Genomic DNA, 16,464 nt, shown 5'->3' with positions numbered 1-16,464 from the left:
TGATGGGTATGACACACTGCCTGAGAGTGTGGCAAGCTGCTGCGGGTCAGAATAGACCACAGAGGAGTAGATGGACAAATAATCTGACTGAGTTTAGGGTAGCTGCCTTATGATGTATAATACCTACTAGTTTCATTCCCTGACCCTGCAACACAATCTCTTTAGTCTCCTACCCTACATTTATGCTCAAGATTTGCTTGCTTGGTAGTCCACAGCATTGAAGTCCATGAATAAATCCAACCAATTCAGAATCATCATGTGCATTATGGAAGTGAGTTGGCGGGGCAGGTGCCATCTTCAAACCAAAAAAGATGACACAAGAGCTATGCAAAAAAAATGCTTTAATAATTTAATACATCCCCTTCAGTCATGCAGAAGCACTGAGTGGGGCTACATGGAAAGATAGTCAGTACAAAGTCAACTGCATCTGAACACATAATGGGTCACTTAACAGTATGGTATGTAAAAGGTACATATTGGAACAAAGTCTTGTTTATATCCCCTTAATGTGATGCTGCCATTAACAAGATTAAGATACAAAACTCTGAAGTTGATCAAAATATCTCAATTTAAGAGGTGTGCAGGTCTCTGTTAAACTTTGCACTGAGTATGGCCCATTAAGCACTGTGGCTGAACAGGTGTCATTTATTTCAACGGGGTTTGCACATTATTTCTCTGCAAGCCCTATATAAATGAATGCCATTTGCCTACTGCAATGCTTAGAGGCTTATTCCTGTCATTGCCTTCTATCATAAAAATAAAAACCACCATTATTTATGTGAAATGGAAGACATAACATGACTATTTTGTGAAGCAGTGGTTACTTCCAGTGCTTAATACTTACAAGGATTAATGCCAAACCAAAAGAAAGGTAGGTAGGTAGGTAAGCATCTCACTGAAAAATATTGCAATGATTTCTGGTGAAAGAAGTTTTCTTGAACAATTCTATATATTTTAAAAATGGCATGTCAACTTCAGTAGCTGGTTCACAGTATAAAAGCAGGTAGTTAGAAGGAACTGACAATGCCTATCGGTACCTAACTCCAAATTCCCACAGCAATAGCTTGAATATATTTCTCAAATATATTACTCTGGAGTAAATCAATAGTTAATTTACACTACCCTTAGTCTAGGAACACTTGAGTGAACAGTAGTCATGGTCTCCTTATATAAAAGCTATCAAAAGTAGCCAAAGAAAAATAGACCTATTGTCATCCATAAAATCGGTAGTTACAGCCAAAGTGTTGGTGATCAACAGCGTCAGCTTTTTGTGCAGAAATGCCCATCATACATCTGTTAATTAATGCTGCATTAGAGGACATCAAAAAGATCCATATAGCACAATACTACACTTCAGTTCCATTTTGAGCATTCAGCTTGATCCATAGTTGTAACTTTCACAGCAAAGAAGCTTTTTTGTGGCTTGACTCTTCTGGCTATGTAAATCTTCAGCTGAAAGACAGCACTGCATTCCATTGCGATGTGTGATCTATGCAGATAACTGAATTAAAAAAACAAGGAACGGTGCATGGGTAATAACGGCCATTGTACAGGGGTACAAAGTAGGGCAGTTGTGATTGCAGTAGCAATGCCACAAACATACACATTTGATGCAGTTACAGTCCAAAAATTCTTATTTAGTATTATATATAATCTTGCTTTTCAAGAGCCTCTGTTAGGAGAGAAATTTGCAACCCTATTTGTCACTGTTGCCCACATGTAAAACTTAAATCAGATACAATTTAAAGGAAGCAGTTTCACTGAACTGTACTGAATTTGTAGCGATTAAGAAGCATGCATATATGTAGGTCATCCTTGTGTCCTTGAACTGTGATCATGCATTTTGTTTATCTGGATGGAGGATGGAGAGGTGTGGGTGTCAATCTCCGGCTTTTGCACAGAAGGACTGTAGCCTACTGTACAAAGCTCAAGAGTCACATCTGTAACTCTCTCTACTTTTTACCTCTGGCCCCACCCACCCCTGGCATGTGGGCCTCCCAATAGGTTGCCCATGTAGAAATGTGGCTCTCTAGAGTCACAAATGGCGTTAAACTATAGCTTACCTCTAACTGCTCGAATAGTTCAGAGCGTTCATGGTCTTCTAATCTGAAATGGGAGGAAACCATTTACAAAAGAATTAACATGTTGGATTTTTTAAAAAATAGATATTTATATACTGACCCCATGGTCCTCTGCACAGCAAGGTTTCCAGTGCTGGTGCAAGCCCTTGAGCCACTGTGCAACCCAAGCTAGACTCCTGTGCTGATAGGACAGCAGCTATGGTCCAAAGGAGGCTTGCATGGTGCAGCTGTGTCTTGACACTGGGAAATGGGCACCATTCCTAGCATAGCATGGATTATAGTCACATAAACAGCATATGATTCCTCACACCAACCGTATGGACCTGCAGAGATGTAGATGGGTACCATGTGACTTGGACCAAAGGAGATGCTTGAAATGCCTTCACGTGGCCATGCTTTTAGACCATACACTTAGAGCAGAATTAAGACTTAGACCATATCTCTGTGAAAGGTCTAGAAGCAATGCTGTGGCTTCAATAAGTCACTGACGCTAACCTGAGTAGTGCCTGGATGGGAGGCCACTAAAAATTCTCTCTAAAATTTCCAAAATATGAGCAGAAGCAATAAGTATAAATATATACTTCCCAGAACTCTGTCATGCCAAGAAATGGCACTCAAAACAAAGGGATAGGGCTTATGCAGATAAGGGCTGGCTCCCACTAAGTTCTATTAGACAAAGAACCAGTTTATAACATTCTGAAGAACCAAGTAATAAAGCTTTTCCTATTTCATATGGGGTGGGGGTTGCCTGATCAAATGTTCCCCAATCCCAGTTGGAGAGGAATATGCAAAACAGCCTAACAAGGAACACACTAGGTCAAACTGTTCTCTCTGGCATGCTGGTTTGAAAAATGTGAAACTATTTTGAGACAGGAGAGCATTCAAACATTAAACAACTTCCCATTGCAACCTAAAGTGGTGTAGTCCAGGATCAGCTTTACCATGGCTGCTTTCACACATGGGGCTGACTGCGTTAATTTAACAGATTAAAAAGGTAGCGCTTTTTTCCCCATTTCTAAAATCCCTTTCACACTGCAGTACCTGCTGCGTTAAGGAACAGCAGCATTTTCAGCCAATATACCGGCATTTTGCGCTACTGTCTTTCACATGGCTTGTTTTCGTCCCTCACCCATTTTACACATGTGCTCTGTTCCCCACTGTGTAGGCGGTCTAAGTTCTACGGGCTCCCATCACCATGCAAGCCCTCTCTCTTTAGGATCTGACTTTTTAAATTATTTTAGTTGTATCGACACAGGGGTATGTGTGGGAAGTGCTGCTGCTATCTGTGCTGCTGCTAGAATACCAGTACAATTTTTGGCAGGCAAAAAAACCCTGAGCGACTGAAGGGTGGGAATGCACTGCATGCTGGGATGCCTGTCAAGTGAGTGGCTGCAGCTAGCAAAAAAACTCCCCCGATTTTCCAGGTTCCCAGCCTTGCTAAAGGATTATTTCTGGTATCATTTATCATGGAAATTTGCACTAAACTTGCACTACATTCCACTAGAATTCCGGAGCTAGCTTGTACGCTGTGTGAAAGATCAAATATAATGTGCACATTACCAGGTCAGAAATCATCAGACTAATGGAATAAAGTGCAGTGTGAAAGCAGCCCATCTATTTTGCAGAATATATATGTTGTTGTTAATGACCTGGAACATAGCTGAGCAGGCAGAAAACATCACCCTCATTTCAGAACCAGAGACAGGTTTAACACCCTTTTGTAACTCAGTGGGTTCTCAGAGTGCACTTTTAATTTTTCCCCTACTACCAAATAGCTGCCATTCATCCCTTTGGGGGAAATTCAGTGCTGCTGCACTCAGACATTAGGGTCAAAACAGATCCACTACCCCTAAGAGTGTGTGGTGTGGCCTCCACTGATAGTGAATGCCCTCCTTTGACACAACCCAGCCATCATAATGATAGGCATTTTGCTAGTATAACTATAATCAATACATAAATGATATGTATTAAACCAATTTAAGTCCCCCAGTTTCCCAAGGAACTTGGGGAATTGTAATTGTGGTTTTTCGCATGCATTCTCTTAAGGGCCACATCTGATGCAACAGTGACCACATTAGGTAATCACATCTTGGCTTATTAACCAGAGATATCAATGAGGCCTTTGACAGCGTATACAACTCCTTTGCTCCTCCCTTCCTGATATACCTCAGTAAGTCACAAAGTCTCTACATAACTAGGATTCCTGTTTCATCCAAACCAGGAAACTATGGTTACCCAAGTTCAGAACGAGCCAGGATGTTAAACCAACGGAAAACTGTGGTTTACGTTCCTGGATTGTTCTGAAGCGACATAGAAAAATAGGAAGCTGATCCAGACCCTTGGTCCATCTAGCTAGGCATTGTTTTCACTGAGGAGCAGCAGATCTCCAGGGTTTCAGGCAGGCATTTTCCTCAGCCTTAAATAGAGGTGCCATCAGGAACTGAATCTGGGATCTTCTTCATGCAAAGCAGGTGAGCTATGGCCCTTTGTCAGAATGATTTCCCCCTCCTGGAAACTGACAACCACTTTTTCCTGGTTTGTAGAAAATGTGAAACTATGGTTAAATTAGAGCTCTCCTGGCTTATTAAAGCGTGCTATGAAGGGAGGAGTGAAGGGTATGCATGCAAAGGCAAAATTCTTGTACGTGTCTCAGCTTGGCATTTATTTAAACCCAGGTCTGAACCAAATTCATATAATGTTGTGGGAGGGAGAAAAAAGTGCTTTCAGGGGACAAGGCTACAGGGAAGTTATGCAGCAGGCATAAGGTGGGTCTACCTACTCACACCTGCAGATCCTTTTTGTTCTAGAAATTAGACCTTACATGTAATTATGGGATAGATCTCCTGTAAACAAATCTAGTTTGCCCAAGAAGTTTCAGCTCCAACCCACATGAATTGGACACAGATGGTGAGAACCTGGGAGTAGGTCAGCAGATCTATGTCTGACTGATCAGTAGGCATGGGAATATAACCTTCCCACTTTTCATCACTGGAGTGATGGGGAAGTGCACTCCAATAAATAAAAAATGGGAACAGCAGAAGCAGCCTTCCATCAAGCCTTACTGAGGTCCCTTGGCATATTACCAAGGCAACAACATGGGACCACACAGTTAAGTTAACTTATACATTGCATTTGTCATCTCTTTGCCTTGTTACGAAGTAAGGAGTATTCTTACGATAATGCAGTCTCTCTTCTTTAAAAGAAAAAAAAGATATAGTTACTTAAGCAATTTTTTGAAGGTTGAGCATGAATAGACAAGGAACAAATCTAAGCTTGAGATCAAACTTTTTAAATCTTTGGGTTATTAGAATTAAGAAACAATGATAATAATGCTACAGCACTATTTATTTAACCTTGAAAGCCTTTATATGTAATATAAGAAACGCATTGAAGAAGATATTGAAATTGTTTACAAAACAGTTGTAAATGGCAAGGAGCCAATAAAATGCTTGGTGGTAACTGAACAGAAGCAACCATCTAATACAGATTTTGCCAACCTGGTGCCCTCCATGTTTTGAATCACAACTCCCATGAACCCCAGGCAGCACAGCCATACTGGCCGGGGGGGGGGGGAGCTGGAAGTTGTAGTCCAAAACATATGGAAAGCACCAGGTTGGCAAAGTTCATCTAATAAAATCTGAGTGGCAAACATGACTGCTGTCAAGTGTTGCAAACGCTAAAATGACTGTTTTAGCACTACAATAAATTAGAAATACAAGGACTCTTGTGCTGCTAAAAAAACATTGTTTTAAGAAGTACCTTTAGGTGCCATCTTGGTCTGGGTGGAAATCTTGGTAGCAGCATCAGCTGGTAGACCAACATAAACACCCCCATAGTTCCTTCATGGGGAAAAAAACACTGATATGGACATCATGATGATGTAAACATTTACCTATATAATTATACACTTATTACTACTACTACTAAAGATTGTAGGGCTTTCCATTGTTGAAAGCATTTCACATGCGTTATCTGGATGTGATCTGTATAACAACCCAGTAAAATAAGTCATATTATTATAATCCATATTGTAGTTGGGGAGAGTGGAGTGAGGTTGGAATGGAGCGGCTTGCCTAAGGTGACCTAGTGCATTCTTGGATGAGACATGATTCGAACTTGCAAATTGCTGATTCATAGTTCAGTCCTTTAGTCATAGCTCAGTCATTTAGTCACTACACCCTACCAGCTCTCACATGCATTGTTCAGATCAGGACTGGCGCCAGAGGACAGCCAGGTTGGGCCCTGGCTGAGGGCCCCTCCTTCAGATGGGAGGTAGCACTCCTGTTCTGCAATCTGTGGCAGGGTCGGGAGCTGACCCTGCCGCAAATTGCAGAGAGGGAGCTCCCAGGCACCCCCTCATACAACTGAGCAGGCCTGTGACACCCACCTGCACACCCTACCTACCACTCCTGTTGCAGTGAATGTTGTGTGCACTGCGCATGCACACCTTGTTGGATGTTGTATCTGGCGCAAGCAGATGCCCAGGATGCAGAACAGTATAGTGACAGGCTAGATGCCAGTTGAAGCAATGAGCCGGACAAGCAATAAGTTTTAAGAGTCACTTTACTGACAATATATCACAAGCTCTCTCTGTACAAACTCCTCGACCCCCACACTCATAAGTGTCTGCTGGCCCTCTATATAGATAAGGCCAGCTGCCCAAGCCTAGGTTTCTTAGCAACGTGTCCTTGAAGATGGCTCGAGCTCTGCCAACTTTTGCTGCTAAGTCACGTAGCTCACTTGTGGAAATTTAACCTCTGCTTTCTCAGTTTAATAGCCAACACACCTGCCATCAACCAAGATGGTGGCCGAGGCTTCCCTAAGGGTCTGATGCCCCTGCCGCCATCTTGGTTGATGGCAGGCATGTGCATGCACATAGCACACATGCGTACCATCAACCAAGATGGTAGCGGAAGCATTAACCCCTTAGGGAAGCCCTCACCGCCATCTTGGTTGATGGCAGGCATGTGCGCACAGTGTGCCCAGCATTCACTGCAGTGGGAGAGGTAGGTGGTGCATGCGGGCGGGCACTGTGGGCCCATGGCAGGCTAGTGACCAAGGGCCCAGTCGTGCCTGGCGCCGGCTCTGTTCAGATACAGATTTTCCAAAGTAATATCTAAACATTTCCAAGGAAACATGCAGAACAGCGTGTACACAGACTGGAGAACCGAGATTCCAGAAAGGGAGGGGGCTCAAGGCCATCCGCTACTAAGAATATAAGAAGAGCCTGCTAGATCAGGCCAATGCCCCTCCAGTCTAGCATTCTGTTCTCATATTGGCCAAGAAGTCTGCATGAAGAACCAGAGTGCAACAGCACCATGCGATTCCCAGCAACTGGCATTCAGGCATATTGCTTCCAACAATGGAAGCAGAATATAGACATTGTCTTAGTAGCAAGTAATAGCTTTATCTCCCATTAATTTGTCTAATCCTCTTTTAAAGCCATCCAAGTTGGTGGCCATCACTACTTGTGGGAGTGAATTCCATAGTTTAACTATGTGCTGTATGAAGAGCTACTACTTCCTTTTGTCTGCCCTGAATCTTCCAGCATTCAGCTTCATTGGATGTCATCGAGTTCTAGAGCTCCAAGACAGGAAGAAAAACTTTCTTCTGTCCACTTTCTCCACTCCATTCATAGTTTTGTACACCTCTATCATGTCTCCACTTACTCACTAAAAAGCCCCCAATATGACATGAAAAGATGAAATTGAAAAGGGATCCCAGCAGTACAGAAAAATACAGCATTCAACAATGTTATAGAATAGCAGAAGCAGCTCACTGTTTAAGGCTTGGCCTCTTCACTCTCAACCTCAACTCTCTCTCCTCCCTCTCATCACGCAACGCTCAGGTCAGCTCCTCCCTTCACAGCACTTTTCTGCTCTCAAGGCACTGCAGACAAGACTGTGCCGTTGGTTGCTGCTGGGTCTTAGAAAACTGGCCACCCCTCTCTCTGTGTTTTTACCAATTAGCCCTTGACTACCATAGAGGTTTGTTTGCCTGATCATTGGCGAGGGAGACCCAGCTAAGCGCTCTAATCCTGTGCCCTCCGTTCAGCATCCCTTTGGAGTAGCTCCCTTCGGAATAACCCATAACAGCTTCTGGTTACACATTCTGTGTAAAGAATTTGGCTAATTGTGGGCCATTTATGCAGCATTCTTTATTCCAACAGAGTACCTTCAGTACTACAATTGTTTCCCAGAATCAGGAAGGTAAAGTAAAGGTTGAGATTTTTATTTATCCATATTTTAATTGCTGTAAACTTTAATTTCCATATTAACAAAGTGTACATATTGCTTGATTGTCAACAGAATGTCAAAACAGTTTCCAAAAAAGTTAAAAGAAATTACTTTAAAAATTCAAAATATAATTAAAATCAACTGATGACAACAATATGTTGGTGGGGGCAGGGATCAGAGTCTGTGTGCAAACACATCCAAGGAATAGGTGTTGCAAATGCTTTGGGATAATAACTTAAAAAACATTTCTTTCCCTGTGTTCTTCCCTCATTTATTCATTGGTTTATTTGTATACTGCTTTTTGGCTAAAGCCCCCAAAACGATGAACAGAATTATACAGGAGAAAATATAATAAAACTGCAGTAAATACAAATTCAAAAGTACAATACTATAAATCAATAAACATGACATGAATTAGCAATCAATTTTTGATCGCACAACTTCAGTCCATGACAACATACTTCCTTTTGTCATCTTCAGATACTGATTCTTCTGTTCTGCAATGACATAAATCACAAGAAAGGTTGTTAGCAGGCAGATTTGGGTCTGTCTACAGCAAAACTTTCATTTGCCAACATCATTCATGACTCATTCTCCTACTTCATAGAGCAGAGAGAGGAGAAACTCATAGATTCTAAACTAGCACTGGGCCAAAAATCTCGCCTGCATTTCCCCCACCATTCTCCATCAATATGTGAGAAAAGAAATTGCATTAGAAAATAAAACATGAAAGGTGAGGGAGGAAATGGTGAAATTCTTACGGGTGATATGTGGGGTGGCATGTTTACCATACTTTGAAGTTGGCCAAGAGGTGCTTGTGAGTGGCCTTTCTATCGTTCTCCAAATCATCTCTCCAGAGGTCTGCTTTCTATAGTCTTCCTGGGTGCCCATACTTCCTGAAAACCCTTCAGCTGGGCCTTCCGGTAAGCACAGGAGCACGGGGAGGGGGCCTGCTTTGCATCTGACAGCTGTTCATTGCTGGTGTTCTTAAAGTAAAGTCTTTTTTTTTTTACTTTTAAAGAAATCAGTGCAGAGTTGTTTTTTAAAAGGTTAATGGCAGGACTTCCCTTAAACAAAATCATCAACTGCGCCAGTTTCAGGTGCAGCAGCCAGCACCCCTGGTTTCCCATGCTTCAGTTAAAGCTTAGGGGAAGGCATCATGACGTAATGTCTTGTGTGGGCCGTTTTCAGATTGGCATGGGAGGCTGCTCCATTAGGGAGAAGGGGCACTGCCCAACCAATCTCAGCCTGCCTTCTTATTTTCAACCTGTCAGCAGGTGGCAGTGGCTGTCTTTAGCTTGGGCTTCATCTCCTCTTGGTCTCCCTGTCTTTCACCCTACCAGTCTCAATGGTCATGAGCCGCCAGTGCAAATCAGGAAGTGCAGACACCTGGGGAGACTGCAGAACACTGGAGAAATGTTTAATGGAAAGGAAAACACACTGCCCACGACCACCTTGCAACAATGCAAGAAACTCAAACTCACACACACCAAATAGCACAATCCTAACCATGTCTACCCAGGAATAAGTCCTACTGAATTCAAAGGGGCTTACTCTTAGATAAGTGGGGTTAGGATTGCAGTCAGTCAATCAATAAATGCCAGCATGACGTGTGAGAAAGCAAGCAATTGAAACATTTGGATAGTAGATGGTGGTAAATTTTTATAACTGCTTGACAAAAGGAAATTCGAGAACTTCCAAGCACAAACCAGCCACAGTTAAGCATTTCTACATCAGCCTGCTCTCAGTGGGAAGGTTAAGCAATTTTTCCCATTGAAAACAGCAGGGATTAAAATGCTTTGGCTTTACATAGCAGCCTCTGTGTCAAATGCAAACTGTTAAAGCCAAAGGCAAATATATATAAGCTTGTCTCATCTTAGCTACTCAAATGGAAAATCAGCAAGTTATGGGGTACATGAAGACCTTCCTCTTTCCCACAACATAGCTATATTAAGGTTCACCTTTTTTAACAGGTCTTTCTACCCATAGTGTTAGAAGGACCTAAAGGACTTCTGTGCTTAAAGATTATATACCAGGGGTGGCCAAACCGCGGCTCACGAGCCACATGTGGTTCTTTGACATATATGTGCGGCTCTCAACAAACTCTCAACTTGGCACTCCAGGAGAAGGATAAGATTGTTTCTGATCTTACTCAGACAATTTTCAGCTTTCAGAATAAAATAAGAGTTTTTCAAAGAGACATATTGTCAAGAAACTTCAGTTACTTTCCCAATCTCAAAAGGAGAGTAAATACATTCCCTGATATTCAAATAAAAGACCACAAACTGGAAGAATACAAAGATAAATTAGCGGTAAATAGCCTGATAATTGCAGCAATGTCTGTTTGTGTCATAAAAATATTATGATAAGACTATAATTTTGTAAGGTGGTATCTGATTAAAAGATCTCTAATTTTATTGGTTTACATATTTTCCTCCATGTTTTGACCAGATATTTACTAAGACAAATAAATATAATTAAAATATCTGTTTTACCCCTTTTATTTGCATATTTTTCTTAGATGTTTACGTAGTTCATTACCGTATTAAATATGCTCAATATAGTTAAAACAATAATTATTCAGGATTTTGAAAACATTTGGTATAGACATGTGTATAGAAATTAACAGTTTAAAAACTACATACATGAATAAATATTATTACGTACATAAAATTTTTGTAACAAAATGTGCATGTAACAATAAAAACGTGTGTGTAATATTTGTTCATGTCTTGTGGCTCTCAAACATCTGAAGTTTATCGTATGTGGCTCTTACGTTAAGCAAGTTTGGCCACCCCTGTTATATACAGTAAATACACCCCCATGTGGTGCAACCACATATTGCAAGCACTAACAGCAAAGTAGCCAATCAACTGGTAGGATGTCCCCATTTACCCTTAAAGCAATCTCTGAATCATGGAGGGTTTTTCTACAAAAATGCTTTGATGTGATATTTCTCATTTCAGAAGTTTAGCAATTAGGATAATATATTGCATAAAAGAATGACAGAGTCCGATGCTAGGCATGGGAATAAGCAGGAGCTACTCCGAACAAGCATGTATTGGACTGCAGCCTAGCAAGTTAACTCAGCTTTAAATACGATATCAAGTTAAATGTGTTTTTCAGTTTAGAAGCTGTTCCTCCTTTTTAAAAAAGTGTCTAATCTCACAGTGGATCTGATTGTACATATAGGCTGAAGACAGACAAAGGTGTTTTTTTTAAAGAGCGGCTTAATTTCCCATGGTGTACACACACATTCCTTTTCAACCACCGCCACCTCAATAAAAAACGTATAAAACCTGTTTATCCAAGGAGAAAGTGAGCTCCTTCCAAGCCACCTTCAACTCTCAGGCAGGGGTGTCATCTGGGATCACGGGGAGTCATAGACCCTTCACTTTTTTGGGAGCAGAGTCCCAGCCAGGTCCCTATGTACAAGACAAACAGCATGAAAGGGGAGCATGTTAACCACTGAGAAGAGTCCTTGTCCTTTTACTGCTTATTGGAGCCAATCAGAGTGAAAGGAGGTGAATCAGCCACTGAGAAGACTCTTCTTAGTAGTTAACACACACAGCCTCCCCTTGATGCTGATTGGCTCCTAGGGATGTGGAGTGCGGACTCGGAGGCGACACAGAGAAAAGAGAGATGAGGGAAAGTGGAAATGGGGTGCGACTGTGAGGGGCATGGTGTGACTATCATGAAGAGACCCTGTATTTCTGAATCTGCCATTACACTACTGCTCTTGGGGGGGGGCTATGAGGAACATACAGCTGTTTGCCTCTAGCCACAAAATAGCTACAACTCAAAACATATTCTGCCACATTTACTGTTTGGTTATTGGGTGCGTGAAGGAGGGGAGGGAATCAGTGCACTAGCATAGGGGGCCCAAGTATATCCACAAAAATGTGAATCTAAGAAGAGCCCTCTCTAGTCAGCTTCCCACAGCAGCCAACCAGAAACCTATGAGAAACCCACAAGCAAGGCTGTTGTTCTCCAGTGACTGGTATTCAGAGCCATATGGCCTCTGATCCCCAAGGCAGTATAAAGCAATTATGACTTAACAGTCAGCTGCTCCCAGCTGAGCCGGTGTTCAGCCAACTCAAAGTAACCTGAATGGCAACTGAATCTGGCAGAACTTTACTCTGGCTTCTCTTGCTCCAGCCCAACTTATGCCAGCTTCCCTTGAGTTGCATTGCTCTGTTAGTTTGCAATCCTAATCCATTTACCAGGGAGTAAGCCCCTGTGAATTCAGTGGCACCTACTTCTGAGTAGACACAGTTAATATTGCAGCCTTGGTTCTGAGTCAACAGGATTAGGGCAAGGCAAAGGCAGCAGGCAGGGGGGAAGAAGGATGCTCCTCCGCAATACATGCTCACACTGACGCCAGACAGGTTGGACTGCCACTACCTGCAGGAAAGGTAGGCATCTCAAATGTATACACTTAAGCTTCACTGCGTATTGAATATTGCTTTCAAGTCGGTTCTAACCTGGGGGGAAATGCATCAAACTGCAGTATTTCAGAAGAAACTACAGGATAGTTCTGCATCGTATACAGATACAAAAACCAGCAGTGGGAGTACACTGAAGAGCTGTGAGAAAAATGACTTTCTTTTGTCTGTCCAGAACCTCCCACCATCCGACTTAATTGGATGACCCTGATTCTAGTATTTTGGAACTGGTATTATATTGTGATGGGGAGGGGACTTCTCTCTACCCACTTCCTCCACGCTATGTATACTTAAATATACCTCTGTCCCCTTCCTCACTTTCCCCCACCCACCCAAACTAAAAAGCCCCAAATTTTGTAACCTTTCCTCATAGTGGAGTAGCTCAAGCCCCTGATCATGCACCAAAGAATCAAGCTACATGCCCACCAGGGGTGAGGAGCCTTTCTCAGCCCAAGGGCCACAGTCCTTCAGCCTTCCAGGGGCCACATACCAGTGGCAGGTGTGGCAAACAGGGTGATGAGACACACGCCACATTTTTATCTCTATTCAGGCAAATAAGAAGTATTGTTGCGGTTCAAGGGCACTTTTGAGCCATGTAAAATCACTCGAGGAGGGCCCAGAGCAGGGCTGGTGAGGGGTGTGGTTTGGAGAAGGGCGTGGCCTGGGCAGTCCCAAGGATCAGGTAGAGAGTTCTGGGGGGCCACATTTAGCCCCTGGGCCGGAGTGTCCCCACCTCTGATCCTCACACAATTCAGATATTTACTGCCTTGGCATCCCAGAAAAGAGGCTGGAATTTGAAGAATTCTAGTGCTTGTCTGCCTGCTAACAAGTGTTTTAAAAGGCTTAAAAGGCTTCTCTAAAAAGGCAAAATAGGGACAAAGTTTTACCAGAGACAACAATAAGACAGGAACTTTCCCTATATATTTAATAGGGGCACGTGGAGTATATGGGATTATGGCCTTAGAAGTTCTTAAATACGTTTGGATCCCAACCTAAGATTTAACTTTGAGGGCAATAAAGCCGTAGGCCTCTCAAACACACACAAAATAACATTATAGTAAATATGGATGGATAGGTTAGCAGTGATGAGAAACTACACATTTACTAGGAAGCACAAATAGAATAAAATTAGTTTAGGAGAGAAAATAAAAATGCACCAGATATTAACTATGCATGTAGTAAAATAAAAGGAAAAATGAGTTTTGCAAAGAGCCAAAGAGTACTGTAAATTTGAAGTATTGCTCAATATCTAAATGTATCAAAAAAATTAATACTGCACAGAAATGGAAAATACCATCAGAAAGCCAGATGGTATTTCATTATAAAAACTAGAGAGAATCTGGCAAAGCGCTGAAAATGAAACTACTTAAGAAATATAGAGAAGACGAATAACCTGCTTGGAGAAATGCAGTCAGAACGATGCACAAGGGGCACAAAAATAATCCTTGCTGGATGAGACTTCACATTTAAGTAAACTATAGATGTACATTGAGCCTTGAAGAGAGTTCTCTTTTATTGGCTGGTCAATTCAAGAGCACTTAGAAGTGACTCATCAGAATATAAATGATGCTATATATAATGTATAAAAGCACTTCTGGACCACTACCTACTGATTGTTTCTGGTGCTTGGTGATATAGGATTGCCATATTGCCCGGGTAGCCTTTTACTCGGATTCTAGCCATGCTACCCAGTGCCTGCTTAGCCTATTAGGTAGCCCAGACTTCCAGCTTTCATTTAAAAGAAGAAGAAGCAAGTCTCTAGCCCTTGTAGATCCAGAGGTACAAGGCAAAATGTGGAAGCAGTATTCTGCCCAATTATTTTTTGAGAAATCAGCCTACTCCTGCCTTCCATTGTTCTTAGCCAATAACGGATATTGCAGCTGTCCTGGGAAAATCAATAATTTTAGACTGCCTGTCTGCTGTATATGCAGAATTTAGGCAGTTTAGAAAACTGTACATGCTCAGTTGATCAACATGTGCAACTCTGCCCCTTATCCACAGACTTTCTGATTGAGTCAGAAAGGGGAAGCAGCCTTCATCTCAATTGCCTCTGTGTCTTAGGTGCTGAATGCAATGTGAGTGTCTGTCTACTATCATGGAGGATAAAATAAAGGGATCTAAATCCACCAAACACTTCCTCCCCTGAACAAACACTCCCTCCCCTAAACCCTGAGGTGTTAGCATTTGGTTTTTTTCAGCCTTGCTCTTCACTCTCTTAATTGGTGCTTACTCACAAGTAAAGTTGCACTGGAATGCTGCTGCACTCACCCTGTTGCTACCAGAACCTCTGTTCAGCAATTCAGAAAAGGCTAAAAAGTATTTTTAATGCATAGCTTTCTTCAGAATGATAAGCAGGCATCTCCCCACCAAAGATCACTATTTCCTTCCAAGGGATAGTTGGATGGATGGGTGTGTGTGTGTGTGTGTATACATATATATATATACACACATGTACATATATACATACACACAGACAGACTAAATAACCTTTCCCCCCTTAAGACCAAAAGGAATGGAACAGCTGCCCTGTCTAATGCTAGCACAGCTTGCCAGGTCTCTAGAATTCACTGTATTTATATAAAAAAAAAAGGTGCCAGCACTCAAGTCTCCATCAAGTTCCAGCCTGTACCATAGAAGGCTATGTTTTCCTTCTCCCTGATCTGGTTTGTGAGAATCAGTGTACTAAAGACACTTCTCACATGCTCAGACACTACTCTCTTTAGATAAGATAATTGACTGAACTGATAATATTGAAATCTTGGTTTCTCTCTGCATTTCAATTTGTAGTGGTGTGTTCATTTAACATTTCCTAATTGGTGGTACAGGCAATCTCTCAGTCACAATACTGCTTTTAATTTATGCTTTGCTGGCTTTTTGTTATATGCTGGATTTTTAGACAGCTGCATTGACTTGTTTTATGTGTGTTTCTATTTTGTGTTTTTATTATGTTTTACATTGATTATTTTTATTGTTTATACAGCCACAAGAGTGGCTGTATTCTATAACCAGCGTGGATTTTTCGCATTCCGTAATGTTAAATTGAAAATACCCCCCATGCCATTCTGATGCTTCCCATAAGCTCATTTCAAAACAAAACCTTAAAAAACCTATAGTCCTGAACTCAGAAACGCTTGCTTAACAACCCTCTCAATTTTCATGGTGACACACAAAACAGTCAGAGAGAATAAAGAATTCAAAGTCTAAAAAGAGAGAGAAAAAACAGACCCGTTAGACTTTTTTCTGTCAGAGTTCTCATAATTTGTTGAAATTAATTAAAAATCAGCCGTGTTCACTGAGTACCTGTAATCCTATTACTGACCTTGCCCCATACTCTGGTCATCATCTTCTGCAGTTTAAAAGTTAAAAAAAATGCCTGGCTGATTTTTAATTGATTTAATAAATTTTGGCTTGAACTCAATGATAATGTCAGGCATGATCAGTAAGAACCAACTGTCAGCGTTCTCAAAGCCAGACCCACAGCTGCTTGGCTCGGCTCATCAGGGTGCCACACCCACGCAAGACCTTTATTTCACTTGAGACAGTCATGGCTTCTCCCAAAGACTCCTGGGAAGTGTAGTTTGTGTAGGGTGCTGAGAGGAGGCTCCTATTCCCTTGACAGAGCTCCAGTGGCCAGAGTGGTTTAACAGTCAGCAGCTCTGACTGAAGTTCTGTGAGGGGAAGAGGACATCTTGCAATTCTCGG

At 41.8% G+C, this 16,464-nt stretch overlaps 1 protein-coding gene across 5 annotated transcripts in view; it reads right to left on the bottom strand.

The window, feature by feature from the left end:
- Window positions 1–322: 322 nt before the first annotated feature.
- C8H12orf75 (chromosome 8 C12orf75 homolog) overlaps window positions 323–16,464 on the bottom strand; it is a 45,415-nt gene continuing 29,273 nt past the window's right edge. For 2 of the 5 annotated variants that reach the window (XM_061638918.1, XM_061638917.1), the window contains exons 3-7: window positions 8,779–8,814; window positions 5,841–5,920; window positions 5,229–5,274; window positions 2,064–2,106; window positions 323–1,489 (exon numbers count right to left, since the gene is read on the bottom strand). In XM_061638918.1, the coding sequence (XP_061494902.1) occupies window positions 1,373–1,489; window positions 2,064–2,106; window positions 5,229–5,274; window positions 5,841–5,920; window positions 8,779–8,814 (322 nt within the window). In that variant the 3' untranslated portion in view covers window positions 323–1,372. Of the gene's footprint in view, window positions 1,502–2,063; window positions 2,107–2,181; window positions 2,405–5,228; window positions 5,275–5,840; window positions 5,921–8,778; window positions 8,815–16,464 lie in introns of all 5 variants that reach the window. The other 3 variants (XR_009764385.1, XM_061638919.1, XR_009764386.1) reach the window with 3 other exon arrangements.

Source organism: Rhineura floridana, chromosome 8 (genome assembly GCF_030035675.1).
Source record: "Rhineura floridana isolate rRhiFlo1 chromosome 8, rRhiFlo1.hap2, whole genome shotgun sequence".
In the NCBI taxonomy this organism is placed as follows: Eukaryota; Metazoa; Chordata; class Lepidosauria; order Squamata; family Rhineuridae; genus Rhineura; species Rhineura floridana.
Note: the sequence above shows the minus strand (reverse complement) of the source record. Positions and strands in the feature narration are given on the sequence as shown.